The sequence below is a fragment of the Colobus angolensis genome, unplaced genomic scaffold (genome assembly GCF_000951035.1).
Source record: "Colobus angolensis palliatus isolate OR3802 unplaced genomic scaffold, Cang.pa_1.0 Scaffold49, whole genome shotgun sequence".
Lineage (NCBI taxonomy): Eukaryota > Metazoa > Chordata > Mammalia > Primates > Cercopithecidae > Colobus > Colobus angolensis.
In genome coordinates this window covers 1333414-1350620 of record NW_012118376.1, presented here as the reverse complement: position 1 = coordinate 1350620, position 17207 = coordinate 1333414, and the positions used below count along the sequence as shown (strand labels likewise).

The following is a 17207-nucleotide window of genomic DNA, read 5'->3' as shown; positions in this document are numbered from 1 at the left end:
CCCCAACCTGGCAAGTGTGCGTCCTTCCCACAAAATGCCACCACTTCCCTAAGTCACGCTGGGCCCCGGGGAGCTGATTTGAAATTGGTCTTCAGAAGACGGAGCACGGGCGGACGCAGCCGGCCTCCGACTCAGAGCGGAGGGGAAGCGTCCCATACTCTCCGAGAATCCCGCGGGCTCGTGGCGTGTGGGGACGCTTTTCATCCGCTCTGAGTTCCCGGTTCCTCAGCCCCAACTCCCTACTCGGTCGCAGCCAAAGCCCGGAGCGTGGGATCCGGGCCCGGAGGAACGGGACGGCGAACGCGAGCTGCGCCGCGGCCGGGAGCCCGCCGCACCGGGCATGCTCAGTGGCGCGGCCGGCTGGGTGGCCAGCGAGCTGCACCCGGATCTGCTCGGCGGCGGCGACGTGAGCGCGCAGGGGGGCGGCGGCCTCGCCTCGTCTCTCTCTCTGCGCCTGGGTCGGGTGGGTGACGCCGAGAGCCAGAGAGATGTCGGATTTCGACAGTAACCCGTTTGCCGACCCGGATCTCAACAATCCCTTCAAGGTGAGCTTCGGCCCCAGCATCTCCTGCCGCCGCGACGCGTCGTTGTTTGTGAAAACGGACGAGTTCCTTCTCGCCCACTGCGCCTGCCCCTCGGCTCCCCTCAGCAGCCCAGAGAGGGGCGCGGGGCCGCAGTACCCCATTTGGCCCCCGGCCCAGCGTCACTCGTTTGGGTTTTGGGGTTTGGAGGTGGAACCTCCTCAGCTCGTGCCCGGCCGCCCTTCCACACGTCCCCGACTGGTGAGGGTCGTGCCTGCAGCCGGGACTGGGCCCGCGCGCCTGGAGGGGTCCTGGCCCGGCTCTCAGGAGCGGGGAGAGTGAGAGCCGAGGGCAGGTGGAGTCGCCTCTTGCCAGGCAAGTGTGGCTGGTAGGGCCGGGAGGCGGCGGAGGGGGGCCCGCCCTGGGGTGGGGTTGTCATGGGGACCCGAGGTGGCGGCGGCGGAGAGCTGCGTGGGGTGATGGCAGAGGTGTGGAGGAGGAGAGAGGTGAGGGCACCGAGTATGCTGCAATTAAAAAAAAAAAAGGTTGTGTTTTCATTTTTTAAACTTGTGTTGCACCCAAATACCACCAGTGGCGCTGCCATCCCCCCTCTCCCTGTTAGGCTGAGGTTGAGGGTATTGATACCAAAGCAGAAGTTAAAAATAAACAAACATATCTGGAAAACAATAGTGCACGTGGACGACTTCTTCCCTACCCAGCTGCTTCTAGCAAGGTAAACGATGGGATATTTTCCAAGCACCTAGTGCGTCACCGGTTCTCTGGGCCATATGAGGATACCATTTCCCACTTGAGCTGCTTTTCTTCTTGGAGTCGACCTTATCAACCCCAGCTTCGGAAGGGCTTGGCACAGAATCATGCAAAGGAAGGCGGCTGAGATGTTCATCGTCTGCGTTTAAATGAATGCAATATCTAAATAACTCTCTTTGAAAGTATTCTGGATTTCCTAATGAGTGTAACTGTTAGCACGTGTAATTTGTTTCCAACTGTTGGTTGAAGTTGTTTCTCAATCCCCCCTCCCCCCGGCCGTGTGCAATAGTAACCTTAATTTGCAATCACGCAGAATAAAACAGTAACTCTTAATTTGTGGTCACACAGGTGTCACTTCTGGCTTGTTGAGTTTACATCTTTTTACTCCTGACTTTATCTTTCATTAAGAATCCTGGAAGAGGAAAAATATTTCTGCTCTGATTATTAAATGCCTGATAATTCCAAGGAGGATTATTTTAATGAAATGATCCTGGTTATTATTGACAACTCCACTCACTTTGTAGCAGTGTAGAATTAGACTCAGTCACTGTTTCATTGTCCCTAATGTCACTTAAGAAAATTCGGTGCAACTGGCCTGTACCTTTCAGTGACATGGTTGCATTTTAAGACATTTTTTTTTTCCCCGGCAGTTTTGTTTCAGTTAGTAATGGACTTGCTTCCATGTTGTGGAAAATCGGGTTATTCTTAAATGGTAGACTTTCTAAAGAGACCGTTCATAAATTGTTAAATGGGTGTTATTTTAAAATATTTTGAAGATAAAACATCAAGAACCTTTTAGCCTTTCCTAATTCAGATAATTCATTGACACTGTTTATTCAGCATCTGACGATTTGGCAGTGTATTTTCTACTTGGTCATTCCATTTCATGGTTCATTTCGTATTAACTGGCTCTCTTGTTAGGGCAAGACATTGTCTTCATCTTAGCCCAGACTGTCCTTTTGTGACATCTAATATTGCCATGACACGTTTCCTCTTGTGACATTCATAAAGTTGCTGTAGTAATTCTAAACCTAGGAGTTGTTTTAAATATTCATTGTGGCATAACATTATAAATCTTTATAAGTGGATGGATTCAGGACAATGATTATTCAAGTTTGAAAAATGCTTCAGGGACAGTTCATTTAGGTCTAAAGGAGACTTGGTTGTACACACATTTCTGCTTATGATCTTTGATTTTAGTGACTGTTACAGCACTGTCAGTGTATCTGACCCTTTATTTTTCCATTTCACCTGCCCCCCCCAAAAGTATAGTTTAATATCTATATTTTGTCTTTTTACTTTTTCTTATATTTATGTAAAAGTGATTTTTGAAATAACATTTCTGATACTCTACTTAAATCTGAAATGTTCCCAGACTAATTTGTGTTACTTTATGATCAGCCTCCCTAGTAGCTGGGATTACAGGTGCCTGCCACCACGCCTGGCTAACTTTTTGTATTTTTATAAGAGTTGGGGTTTCACTGTGTTGTCCAGGCTGATCTTGGACTTCTGACCTTGTAATCTGCCCGCCTCAGCCTCCCAAAGTATTGGGATTACAGGCGTGAGCCACCGTGCCTGGCCGATCATTTTTCAAATCTTTTTATTTTCAGTATTTGAAGATAAAGCTCTTATTTTCAAGTATATGATATTTCGTATTTGGTAACTGCTGATTTCTTTTTCATTAAATCCTATTTGGTTTCCATTGCCTTTTTCATTTTTTAACATTTCTTTTCCTTCACTTTTATGTTAGGAATCCTTTTGCAAGCATCTTTGTTTGAACCATATCATGAAAGTAGTTTGAGTCTGTTCTCCTTATATAATATAACCATAGTGGTTTACTTGATTTTATTGGTTGTTGTAAGGTTATTTGCTGGATTCAATTCTTTTTTTTTTTTTTTTGGTTGAGCCCCTGCTTTATATTCTAGTGGTTGTGCTAGGCTCAGTGAATGGTTTTATGAAATTTGAATGGTTTTCATTACACATCAAGAAACTTGGAATAACTGGAAATCTTAGTGGTCCAAAATAAAATAGATGATTAAATATGTACAAGTTTCTGAAGATCCACTCTTGAGCTGTTAAAATGGGGTTTTAAAGCTAGAGAGGGAAAAATATTTTCTATATAGTCAACATGTAATTACTGAAGAATTGCTGTATGTCCTTTGTTTTCTGTTGAGTTTATTTATTCATTCAACAAATACTGAAGAAATATCTCTGTCCTTATGGCTATTAGTCTAACAGTGAGACAAATATGCTTGGAAAATGAATAAAAGGGGAGAGTTTAATAACCAGGAGAGGTCAGCAATATAGGCTCTTAGAAGTCAGCATAAGAGTGTATGGTTAAGTGCCAGAACAAGTGCAGTTTGTTCATAGGAGGGAGAAATTAGTAAGTGGTCAGAAAATCTTCATGCTTTCTAATATGCTTTTGCATATTAACATGATAATTGATTGAATAGGATAGTTAAATAACATTTAAATTAATTTTTAAATTATGAGGAGAATTAGAATTTCACAGCTAGGAAGGCAAATTCTTAAAATATATTCAGTCAGATCTCAAAGATTAAAAAACGAAGCCCACAGAGGCACACTTGCTCATTGTCTTATGCCCATGTGTAGGTAGTATAGAACTAGCATTAGAACTTAGGTCTCCTGATTTCTAGTCCATTGCTGGTGACACTGTATGCACTCTCTGGTTGCATTTTTGATAACAGAATTCTTGTTTTGTATTTGGAGGTTAGAGTTGAGGCTCTTGTTGGGAGGCAGCAGAGGATAGGATTAAAAAGTTTTGGCTCAAGAATTTGAAAAGATCTGGGCTTGATCCTGGCTTTGTCGCTAACTGGTTGTGAGACCTTGGAAAGTTACTTAACCTCTTTAAAACTCAGTTTACTATTTTGTAAAATAGGGTAATAGTACTTCTCTATAGGATTGTAAATAGGATTAGATGAACATACATTTAGCATGTAATAAGAGCTTAATGTATGGTGGTTTTAATTAGGTACTAATATTTAGTATTAATAGTAATTTAAGACATTCTGTTTAATGGCTGGGTGCAGTGGCTCACGCCTGTAATCCCAGCACTTTGGGAGGCCGAGGTGGGCGGATCACAAGGTCAGGAGTTCGAGATCAGCCTGGCCAACATAGTGAGACCCCCGTCTCTACCAACAATACAAAAAATTAGCTGGGTGTGGTGGCGGGCACCTGTAATCCCAGCTACTTGGGAGGCTGAGGCAGGAGAATTGCTTGAACCCAGGAGGTGGAGGCTGCAGTGTGCCAAGATCATGCCACTGCACTCCAGCCTGGACAGTGCAAGACTCGTCTCAAAAACAGTTTTTTTGTTTAATAATCTCTATATGCTTAGCTATGATTTCGGTGAAATTTATGTTCCTTTTGGCTCTTCTGGAGTGCTGGTAGTAGCTGTTTGACTGATCACAGTCAAGGAATCAAAGCTAAAAGTAATTAAGTGCTTTGCCTATGTCAGCCTGCTGGACTAGACCAAGGTTGTCTGAATTCTGGTGCTTTTTCACGACACATAGTTCCTCCCTAATAAAATGTCTCTATATTAAAATTGAGCATAGTGTCCATTTTGTTTTGGCCTCAAAAAAATTAATTTTAGTCTATTGAAATTTTTTTTTTAGAAATGGCCTAAAATTCAGCATTCTCACTTAGGTTATCTTTTAAGTTACAGTAATCTAGTGGCATTCTAAGAGTTGAAGTTGAAAATTGAAAAAGACCCATAATTCAAGTGTGCTATTCTTTTGTCTTAGTCTGTTTGGGCTGCTATAACAAAATATAGTACCTCACAGTGGGTAATTTATAAACACAGAAATTTATTGCCCAGAACTCTGGAGGCTATGAAGTCCAGAATCAAGGTCCCAGCAGATTCAGTGTATGGTGAAGGCCTCTTCCTCATTGATTGCATCTTCTTTGTGTCCTCACATGGCAGAAGGGGATGGCAGCTCTCTGGGGCCCTTTTCTTTTCTTTTCTTTTCTTTTTGAGATGGAGTCTTGCTCTGTCGGCTAGGCTGGAGTGCAGTGGTGTAATCTCGGCTCACTGCAACCTCCGTCTCCTGGGTTCAAGCAATTCCCCTGCCTCAGCCTCCTGAGTAGCTGGCACTACAGGCATGCACCACCACGCCCGGCTAATTTTTTGTATTTTGGTAGAGACGGGGTTTTGCCATGTTGACCAGGATGGTCTCGATCTCTTGCCCTTGTGATCCGCCCGCCTTGGCCTTCCAAAGTGCTGGGATTACAGGTGTGAGCCACCATGCCTAGCCCTTTTTTTTTCTTTTTTGAGATGGAGTCTCTCACTCTGTTGCCTAGGCTGGAGTGCGGTGGTGCAATCTTGGCTCACTGCAACCTCTACCTCCAGCAATTCCCGTGCATCAGCCTCCTGAGTAGCTGGGATTACAGGTGCGTGCCACCTTGCCCAGCTAATTTTTGTAATTTTAGTAGAGACGGGGTTTCACTATACTGGCCAGGCTGGCCTTGAACTCTTGGCCTCAAGTGATCCACCTGCCTCAGTCTCCCAAAGTGCTGGGATTACAGATGTGTGCCACCACACTTGACCTCTGGGGCCTTTTTTTTTAAAAAAAAAAATAGGGATATTAATCCCATTCTTGAGAGCAGAGCACTGCTGACCTGATCACCTCCCAAAGGCTTCATCTTCTAATACTATCACATTGGTGATAGGTTTCAGCATGTGATTTTTAAGGAAACACAAATATTCAGACCTTAAGTTTCATTTTGTAACATCAAGAATGTCATCCATCGATTTCATTTACATTGACAATGATACTTACAAGTTGATTTCACTCCTCCCTTATCTGTTTAAAATTTTGAGTCTGGACATGATGGTTCATGCTTGTAATCCCAGTGCTTTGGGAAGCCAAGGCAGGAGGATTGCTTGAACCCAAGAATTTGAGACCAGCCTGGGCAATATAGTGAGACTCCCATCTCTACTAAAATTTAAAAGTTAGCTGGGTGTGGTGGTGCACACCTGTAGTCTAAGATACTTGGGAGACTGAGGCTGGAGGGCAACAGAGTGAGACCCTATCTCAAAAAGAAAAACAAACTCCAAAAACAAACAAAAAAGATAAACAATTTTGAGTTTGGAGATTGGATAGCACTAGGAAAGTATTCTGAGGATTTCCTTTGTGATTGTCACACTTTGAAAACTATCTTTTAACATTAATCCGGAACATAGTGGTTGTAGTTTGTGGGCATGTGTTATTTTACGTTCATGTCAACTGCATGAATTCCTGCTCATTTTTCCTCATGTTAATATTTTTAAAAAGCACATATCGAGCTGCTGTTATATTTCATCAACTTAAGATGCCATCCTTTGTAAGATACATCATTATCTTATTTACCACTGTCTCACTTATCTGTTGCTATGTAACAATCCCAAAATATAATGGCTTACAATAACAATTACTTGCTCACGACTCTGTTATTTGACCTAGACTTAGCTGGGCAGGTTTTCTCTATTTTTTAATATTCTTTTCTGGAGTTACTCAATTGGCTTCAGTCACCTGGTTTATGGTTTCAGATGTCCTTACTCAAGTGCCTGCTGGTTACCTGGACATGTCAGTAGGCACAACAATTGGCTGTCTTTCGTGTAGCCTCTCTACTAGTAATAAGTGGGCTTTGTGCATAGTAGCAGCAGTGCTCCCAGAAGGCAAGAGCTGAAGCTACAAGGCTTCTTGAGTCATATGCCACTTCTGCTATATTCTGTTGGTCAAAACAAGGCACAAGTTCAGCCTAGATTTTAAAAGGAATGGCAAGCAATAGGCCCCGCTTCTTGACTGGAGACAGACCTATGAACTGAAGATACACCCAGCATAAAATGGCAAGGCAGTCATAGGATAACTTCAGTAGACACTCCCATTCAAATAGGGAAAGAGTGGGAGGCGTGTAGCAGCTGCTGATCTATAGCAATTCTGAAATCTAGCCAGGCACATGTTGTTAGGGTCCTCTACATTGAGGACAATGAGTGTTTCTTGATTAGGGGCCAGTTCTGCTTCCTGGTATTGGTTCCTTCACCTGTTATTTTCTTCTGCTTTTGGCTCCACCCTCTGAGAGGTCCTTTATTTATTTTTTTCTTCAAGAATGAGCCCTGTTGCAGCTGAGTAGCATTTTTGGCCTGCTTCTTGCCCATTAAAAATTCGGAGCCCAGAAGTTTCTATTTATTTTGAACTGTTTTTTTAGTCCAGGCTGGCACAACTCTCAAACAGTTTCTTTTTAATCTTACCAGAGTTCAAACTATGCCTTAAAAACCACATTTGTCATTCTTCTTGAGACAATCTTTATTTAGGGTGAAGTGTCAGTTGCCATGGTCAATATTCTTAAGATATTTAGAAAACGTTTTGTCTGGGTTGAGCATCTCATATGGCCAGTGGAAGACTGCTGCCGTAGGAGGCTGCTGTGCCACGTGACAAAACTAGGATTCGAACACAGTTTTATTTTGGCCCTGTAGCTTTAACTACAATCATATGAGATGATGGCGATTATGAAATATTTGAAACTAAACTGTTGTTATGCTGATATTGCCAAAAGTTTTTTTGGAATACAATTAATATTTGATAGTGATAAGTGCAGATCCAAATAATTTATTGGTTGTTTCCTTACTATGAACCACCAGTGTGATACAGTTGCTGAAAAATATATATTGGCTTAATGAAATTAGTGATCAGTTCCTTAAAATTAATAATCCTACAGTATTCTGGTCTAATAGCTGGGTATTGTTCTTAATTGTGCATATTTAAAGAGTGCTGTGAAAATACTAGGATATGCCCAAAGAGGACAGTCAAAATGGTCATGGGACTGGAATCAAGTTATAGGAAGAACAATTTAAGTTTCAATTACTCAGCAGATTTAGTCTACAGAGAGCTAAAGGGAAATAGGAGAGCTCCCATCAGATACCTAAAGGGTTCTTAGTTATGTGAATAAACTTGTTATTTGTTGCTTTAGAAAAAGAATCAAAGGTTAACTGGCAAAGTTTACTTGAAGGTAAATATTGTCCAAATAGATATTTAAAAATCTGCTAGCATGGCCTGACAGTGGTCTTTTGGTAGGGTATTCTCCAGCACTTGCAGGAAATTCAAGCAGAAGTTGTATAACCTATAGAGACGCATACAGACATAACTCAGAGATATTGCAGGTTTGGTTCCAGATCACCTTAATAAAGTGAATACTGCAATAAAGCAAGTTATGTGAATTTGTTGTTTCCCAGTGCACGTAAAAGTTATGTTTATAGTATACTGTAGTGTATTAAGTGTGCAGTAACGTCTAAAAAGTGTATATACCTTAATTTAACAATACTTTAATGCAAAAAAATGCTAACGATCATCAGAACCTTCAGCGACTCACAATCTTTTTGTTGTTAGAGCATCTTTCCTTATTGTTGATGGTTGCTGACTGATCAGGGTGGTGGTTGCTGAAGGTTGGGGTAGCTGTGGCAGTTTCTTAAAATAAGACAGTGATGGAGTTTGCCACATTAGTGGGCTCTTCCTTTCATGGAAGATTTGTCTGTAGCATGCTGTGCTGTTTGATAGCATTTTACCCACAGTAGAACTTCTTTCAAAGTTGAAGTCAGTCCTCTCAAACCCTGCCACTGCTTTATCAACTAATTTTATGTGCTGTTCTCAATTGTTTGCTGTCATTTCAACAATATTCATAAGCATCTTCACCGGGAATAGATTTCTTTCTTTTTTTTAAAAAATTATTATTATACTTTAAGTTCTAGGGTACATGTGCACAACGTTCAGGTTTGTTGCATATGTATACATGTGCCATGTTGGTGTCCTGCACCCATTAACTCGTCATTTACATGAGGTATTCCTCCTAATGCTATCCCTTCCCCCTCCCCCACCCCATGACAGGCCCTGGTGTATGATGTTCCCCACCCTGTGTCCAAGTGTTCTCATTGTTCAGTTCCCACCTGTGAGTGAGAACATGAGGTGTTTGTTTTTCTGTCCTTGCGATAGTTTGCTCAGAATGATGGTTTCTAGCTTCATCCATGTCCCTGCAAAGGACATGAACTCATCCTTTTTTATGGCTGCATAGTATTCCTTGGTGTATATGTGCCACATTTTCTTAATTCTATCACTGATGGACATTTGGGTTTGTTCCAAGTCTTTGCTATTGTGAATAGTGCCACAATAAACATACATGTGCATATGTCTTTATAGTAGCATGATTTATAATCCTTTGGGTATATACCCAGTAATGGAATGGCTGGGTCAAATGGTATTTCTAATTCTAGATCCTTGCAACATCTCCTTAAGCTGATAAGCAACTTCAGCAAAGTCTCAGGATACAAAATCAGTTTGCAAAAATTACAAGCATTCCTATATACCAGTAACACAAACAGAGCCAAATCATGAGTGAACTCCCATTCACAGTTGCTACAAAGAGAATAAAATACCTTGGAATCCAACTTACAAGTGATGTGAAGGATCTCTTCAAGGAGAACTACAAACCACTGCTCAATGAAATAAAAGAGGACACAAACAAATGGAAGAACATTCCATGCTCGTGGATAGGAAGAATCAATATCTTGAAAATGGCCATACTGCCCGAGATGTAATTTATAGATTTAACACCAGGAGTAGATTTCATCTCAAGAAAACACTTTCTTTGCTCATCCATAAGAAGCAACTCCTTATCTGTTTAATTTTAATCATGAGATTGCAGCAATTTAGTCACATCTTTAGATTCCACTTCTAATTCTAGTTCTTTCAGTGTTCCTACCATATCTGCAGTTACTTCCACCCCTGAAGTCTTGAACCCTTCTGAGTCATCCCTAAGGGTTTGCATCAACTTCTTTCAAACTCCTGTTAATGTTGACATTTTGACCTCCTCCCATGAATCATGAATGTTCTTAATGACATCTAGAATGGTGAATCCTTTCCAGAAGATTTTCGATTGACTTTTTCCAGATCCATCAGAGGAATCACTGTCTATGGTAACCATAGCCTTATGAAATTTATTTCTTAAATACTAATACTTGAAAGTTGAAATGACTCCTTGATCTGTGGGTTGCGAAAGGGATGTTATGTTAGCATGCCTGAAAACAATATTAATCTCTTTGTACATCTCCATCAGTACTCTTGGGTGGCCAGGTGCACTGTCATTGAGCAGTAATATTTTGAAACAAATATTTTTCTGAGCAGTAGGTCTCAACAGTGGGGCTTAAAATATTCAGTATACCATGCTGCAAACGAATGTGCTCTCATCCAAGCTTTGTAGTTCCATTTCTAAAGCACAGGCAAGGTAGATTTAACATAATTCTTAAGGGCCCTAGGATTTTTGGAGTGGTACGTGAACATTGGCTTCAACTTAAAGTCACCAGCTGCATTTTCCTGTAACAAGGGAGTAAACCTGTCCTTTGAAGCTTTGAAGCCAGGCATTGACGTGTCCTGCCTCTAGCTCAGAAAGTCTTAGATGGCATCTTCTTCCAATATAAGACTGTTTCACCTCCTTTTGAAAATCAGTTGTTTAGGCTGGGCGTGGTGGCTCACACCTGTAATCCCAGCACTTTGAGAGGTCAAAGCAGGTGGTCCACCGGAGGTCAGGAGTTTGAGACCAGCCCAACATGGTGAAACCCTGTCTCTACTAAAAATACAAAAATTAGCTGGGTGTGATGGCAGGTGCCTGTAGTTCCAGCTACTCGGGAGACTCTGCAGGAGAATTGCTTGAACCAGCGAGGTGGAGGTTGCAGTGAGCTGAGATCGTGCCACTGCACCTTGCACTTTTATGTTATGGAGACAGCTTCTTTCCTTAAACCTCGTAACCAACCTCTGCTGGCTTCCACCTCTTCTTCTGCAGCTTCGTCACCTCTCCAAGCTTTCATAGACTTGATGAGAGTTAGGGTCTTGGTCTGGATTAGGCTTTGGTTTAGGGGAATGCTGTGGTTAATCTTCTATCCAGACTGCTCAACCTTGCTTCATACTACAAGAAGGCTGTTTCGTTTCTTATCATTTATGTGTTTACTGGAGTAGCACTTTTAATTTCCTTCAAGAACTTTTCTTTTGCATTCACAACTCTTTGGCTCAAAGAAGCCTAGCTTTGGCCTATCTTGGCTTTCAGCTTGTCTTCCTTACTGAACTTAATCATTTCTACATTTTGATTTTAAAATGAGAGATGCATGACTCTTCCTTTCACTCAGACACTTAGAGGCCATTGTAGGGTTGTTAATTGGCCTAATTTCAACATTGTTATGTCTCAGGGAATAGGGAGACCCAAGAAGAGGGACAGAGGGGAACAGCTGGTTGGTGAAATAGGACACACAATTTTTTTTTTTTTTTTTTGAGACAGAGTCTCTCTCTGTCTCCAAGGCTGGAGTGCAGTGGCATGATCTCGGCTCACTGCAACCTCTGCCTCGCAGGTTCAAGCGGTTTTCCTGCCTCAGCCTCCTGAGTAGCTGGGACTATAGGTGTGCACCACCACACCTGGTTAATTTTTGTATTTTTAGTAGAGATGGGGTTTCATCATGTTGGCCAGGCTGGTCTTAAACTCCTGACCTCAGGTGATCCACCCACCATGGCCTCCCAAAGTGCTGGGATTACAAGCATGAGCCGTTGTGCCTGGCCAGGACACGCAACATTTATCAAGTTTGCAGTGTTATGAGCATGGTTTGTGGCACCCCAAGACAATTACAAATAGTAACAACAAGTATCACTGATCACAGATCACCATAGCAGACATAATGATAATGAAAAAGTTTGAAGTACTGCGAGTATTACCATAGTGTGACACTAGAGACGTGAAGTGAGCACATCTGTTGTTGGGAAAACGATGCTACAAGACTTGCTTGATGCAGGGTTGCTACAAACCTTCAATTTATTTTTTAAAAAAAGGCAGTATCTATTAAGTACAATGAAACTAGGTATTCCTGCATTTTCTCTGTTCTAATATATCGACTATATTGGATATTGGACTTGAGTGTGATCATTTCAGCTAGAGAGGATGCTTTATGTTCAGAGACCAGCTATACTCTGAACCTCAGCTTCTGCTGAGGGAGCCACCCTCATGGTAGCTTACACATTTGTGATCATGTCGTCTAGGATGTGACCCTTGCCACCCTGGCCTCAACTGGCTGGTCTTAACAAGGTACTTGTCCAAAGCAGTGGAATAGCAGTCATCTCACTAGGCTTTTGAAGGCCATTTTCAAGAATTCCTCTCCCTCAGTAGAGCTGCTTTTTAACTAGAAGGGATGTGCCATGTCATGAAGAATTTCAATCTCTGTGAAACCTGGCATTCTTCTTTCTGTATGTATCTTTAAAATATTCTCCTGCTCCCAGCATTTGGGGTGACCTGAGTGAGTCTGTTTGTTTCAACCAGAATTGCTAAACAGTAAGTGTAAAGTAACATTTTCTTGCCAAAACTGTGATAGAGTTAAGCCTGTATTAAGACCTACAGTTTTTGGTGGTATAGCGGAGTAATACATTTGCAAATATTGTAAGATGTTTTTAAATCACAAGGGGGAATTGCCCTACTTTCACCAGATGTAGGATATAAAAAGGTGACATGGAGTTTGGTTAGATTTAACCTTATAACAAGTCTCCTTACAACTTTCATTTCAGATCACTTGTTCCTACTGAGGCAGTCTGTAATGTCCTGCAGCTTTTGACTTCATATAGTAGACTAGTGTTGAAGCCCCTGTTCTCCTTTCTGTGCAGAAGCCTTGCAGATCTATACCCAGAGAGCAATCCAGTAATCCCCTTCTCCTTGGCATTTGGCTTTGGGTGCTTTTCAGAATTAGTAATGTTACTTTATCAGTTGCTGGACACTTAAGTTGTTTCTGTTTTTTGGCTATTACAGGTAATGTGTCTGTAAACATTCCTGTACAAGTGTTTTGTTTGATCACCTGTTTTAAATTCTTTTGGGGATATATACCTACAAGTGGAATTGCGTAGTCATATGGTAACTCTGTTTAATCATGGAGGAACTTCCAGACCCTTTTTCAAAGTGGCTGCACTATTTTGTATTCCTGCTTGCAGTGTATAAGTATGTAGATTTCTCTGCATCTTCGATAACACTTGCTATTACCTGTTTTTTATTCTAGTCATCCTAGTGGGGGCTAAGTGGTGTCTTGTAGTTTTGATTTGCAGTCTGCTGATAACTAACAATGTTGAGGATCTTTTCATTTACTTATTGGCATTTGCGTATTTTCTTTGATGTCTGTTCAGATCCTTTGGCTATTTTTAGATTGGGTTATTTGTCTTTTTTATTATTGAGTTTTAAGAGTTTTTATATATCCTGGATACATACCTTTGTCAGGTATGTGATTTGTGACTTTTTTCCCCCCATTTTCTGGGTTGTCTGCTTTCTTGATAACATCTTTTGAAGCACAAAAGCTTTTACTTTTGTTAAGTTCAAATTACCTATTTTTTTGTTGTTTGTGTTTTAGTGTCACATCTAAGAATCCTTCCCCAAATCTGAGGTAAAGAAGGTTTATCCCTGTGTTTTCTTCAGAGTTTTATAGTTTTAGCTCTTGCATTTAGGTCTATAATTCCTTTTGAGTTAATTTTTGTATTTGGTATGAGGTAAGGTCAACTTTGTTGTTTTGCATGTGGTTATAATGGTTGTTTCAGCACCATTTGTTGAAAAGATTGTTCATTACCCATTGAATGATCTTGGCACACTTGTCAAAAATCTCAGTATTCTTAATTTGTGTTCGTGCAAAGGAGATGAAGTATTTTATCTGAAAAAGCCCTCAGATTTCATGCAAAAGTGGCTTGCAAATACCTGGTAGTCACCAGGTTTCCAGAGTATATATTAACTTGCCCAGCTTCTAAAATTGCCAGAGCTACTTTTGCAACTGCTTCTAAGTCTTTGCATACTTTAATGCTTAAAAACAAATTTAATAGCAGGTTTTACACTTGGTTTTAGAATGTAATTATGAACACATTGTATTACCAACTTGGTACTTTTCCTTTTTTTAAAAAAATAAATGCTTCCTTAAAAGAAGTACTTCCCTTTATTTTACAGAATACAGTTGAATTACATAATACATTTTTGCATATAAGCAGAAATATTGAAACACCTTAAACTCTTAAAGCAAAGGATAAGGTATAGTGTAAAGCGTTATGCATTTTGAGTATTGCTGAAATCAAATTAGGAAGGAGAGATTTGTGATAGTTATACATTAATAATTACAATTTGATTGATAATAGAAGAAAACATTTGAATGCAAATAATTTAGTATATGTAGCTATTAAAGAATTTTGCTTCTCAACTATCACAAGAACAGAAAACCAAACACCGCATGTTCTCACTCATAGGTGGGAACTGAACAATGAGATCACTTGGATTCGGGAAGGGGAACATCACAGCTGGAAACCATCATTCTCAGCAAACTATCGATGGGGAGGCGGGAGGGGGGAGGGATTGCATTGGGAGTTATACATGATATAAATGATGAATTGATGGGTGCTGACGAGTTGATGGGTGCAGCACACCAACATGGCACAAGTATACATATGTAACAAACCTGCACGTTATGCACATGTACCCTAGAACTTAAAGTATAATAAATAAATAAATAAATAAATAAAAAGAAAAAAGAAAATAAATTTGGCAAAATGTTGACAGTATTTTCTCTTTGCATTAGGATTTAAGGTGATTGTTAATTTTTTCCAGCCTTTTCATATTTTCCCCAAAGAGAGTTCTTACTTTAAGAATCATAATAAAGTTCTTAAAAAGAAACATGATTATTATAAGAAACAAGGATAATAGGGACAATGATATTATCCCTAACATGATAATGTTAAATGATAATAATGATAAAATGATAAAATGTCATTTAGTTCTTACCATTTGGGTGAAAAGGAATTGTTATAAATTTCACAACTGGAGGAGCATAGTTGTACTCCGACGTAAAATGTATTGTCAGTTGGAAGACTAAACCTATAATATAAAAATAAACATTTTTAATAAAGTGAAAAAAAAAGAATTTTGCTTCTCAAACACAGTGAAAACAATGCATATTGTAGAAGCATTCTGTACATGGCAAATACTGTAAGTTCCCACTTTCTTCAAGAGAAATAAGCAATGGCCGTGTTATATACATGCTAATGGCAGCCATTTAATCCGTGGAAATCCTCCAGTGGTGGTTAGAATTCTCATATGATAATTTGGGATATATGGAGAGCACTGTTAAAGTGGTAGGTAATGGGAAAAGAGCATCAGGAGTATTGGCCAGTCATGGCCAGGAGTTGGTAAACTAGGTGTAATTTTACCATGATTTGGCACTTTTTCTTAGAAACAAATTCTAAATGGTGGTTAAGCTTCCCAGGCCAGTGCTTAGAATCGTAGTATGTAGCACCAAACCCAAGCATTCTCCGCGGTAATATACCCAAAGAGGGGGAAGGTTCATTTGTGAGATCAGGGATTCATCCCCTGCTAGCCTTCCATGATGTTGAAAAGTAATCATAACCTTAAAAACTAATAGCTCAGATATACAAAAAAGAACATTAGATGTCTTTTTCAAAAATCTCCAAGCAAGTGCACAACTCTCCAACATTTATATGAAACTTACATCACAAGGTGATTTGTCATAACAATAAAAAGGAGTTCTTTTTACTGTTATCCTCACTTCAAGTCATGATATATAATAGCTTCTAAAGTCACTGAGCTTGGTAAGGCAACTAGTAATTTGCATGTCTTGTTTCTGTTTCTGTTAATACCAAAAAGTGTGAAAGTTAATAAAAAATTAGAGCCTGCTTTAGAAAATATAGGCAGCTTAGGGGTAAAATAAATTATTATTACATGTTGCAACAAAAGATAATCTTGCATTATTTATTTTCTTTATCTGTTATTTAAAAAGATTCCTATCTTTATTCTGATTCAAAAGGAAAACTTCTGGAACTATTAATATAAGAAACATAACAACAACAACAACAACTAAATACTGAAGTTAGAAAAATTAATTTGCCTGTGATCACCTAGCTAGGAGGTAGAGAGGCAAACCTTAAGCTGTGTGGTTCCAGAGCCCACTTTCTTACCTACTCCTCTCTACTAGTGGAATACAGACCTCTGCAAATTTCACTTACTCCTTCCTCTAATCTCCCTAACACCAGTCTAAGAACACAGAAATGTTTGCCTGCAATATGTATAGTTTATAGAACTTTTTCTTATGAACTCAACTCTGGTGGTGAAGTTCCCCTGAGATTCAGCTATAAACATTTCCATTAAAAATGTTTATATTAAATAGAAAAAGCATGTATTACTACTTTCAAGCTTTGGGAATACATTAATTTGCATTTTTGCAGTATGCTACTTACCTTAGGCTTGCTTCACCCAATAAAAAACCACAAGACTGACTAACTCAAACAAGTATCCCTAGCTCTAGGAAAGTTGCCATGTGGGGATAAAATTGCACCTTTATTTTTTAAATCTTTCTTAAGGATTTACTATCCATGTAAAACATGTTTATATTCTCTAAATGTTCAGTGCTTTGCCCTACTGATTGCTTTAAGAAGTAATTTGGTTTCTTGCCACTGCTCTATCTTTAGGCATATTATCTTTTTTTGACTATAGTTCAGTCAAAACATGTTTTCATGTACTTCCTATCACTCAGATATGGTGCTACAAAATAGAATGTGAAATTTGGACTAGCAAGACTGTCTTTACCTCCGTGGTATCTGATAGCATTTGGTATTTAATTCTTTTGCCAGTGGACCATCTAATATCTGTTATTTTGGTTAGATGATTAATATGACTTTGAGTGGACCTAGTGGTGTAATTTGAAAAACAAACAAAACATATTCTCAGTCTTTATCAGCCATTATATTTAAAATGGAGATCTTGCCAGTTTAATAGGTCTTTATGGTTATTTAAAATTTTATATAATTACTGTGACTACATTGGAGATTAAAGAGGACCAAACAGTTGTGTCCAAGAGATTGTTACCGTTGA

At 39.8% G+C, this 17207-nt stretch overlaps 1 protein-coding gene across 2 annotated transcripts in view; it reads left to right on the top strand.

Moving 5' to 3' along the window:
* Positions 1 to 321: 321 nt before the first annotated feature.
* Positions 322 to 17207, top strand: part of SCAMP1 (secretory carrier membrane protein 1) — a 118949-nt gene continuing 102063 nt past the window's right edge. Inside the window, exon 1 of one of the 2 annotated variants that reach the window (XM_011959209.1) lies at positions 322 to 545. In XM_011959209.1, coding sequence (XP_011814599.1) covers positions 489 to 545 — 57 coding nt within the window. In that variant the 5' untranslated portion in view covers positions 322 to 488. The remainder of the gene's footprint in view (positions 546 to 17207) is intronic. The other variant, XM_011959210.1, reaches the window with a different exon arrangement.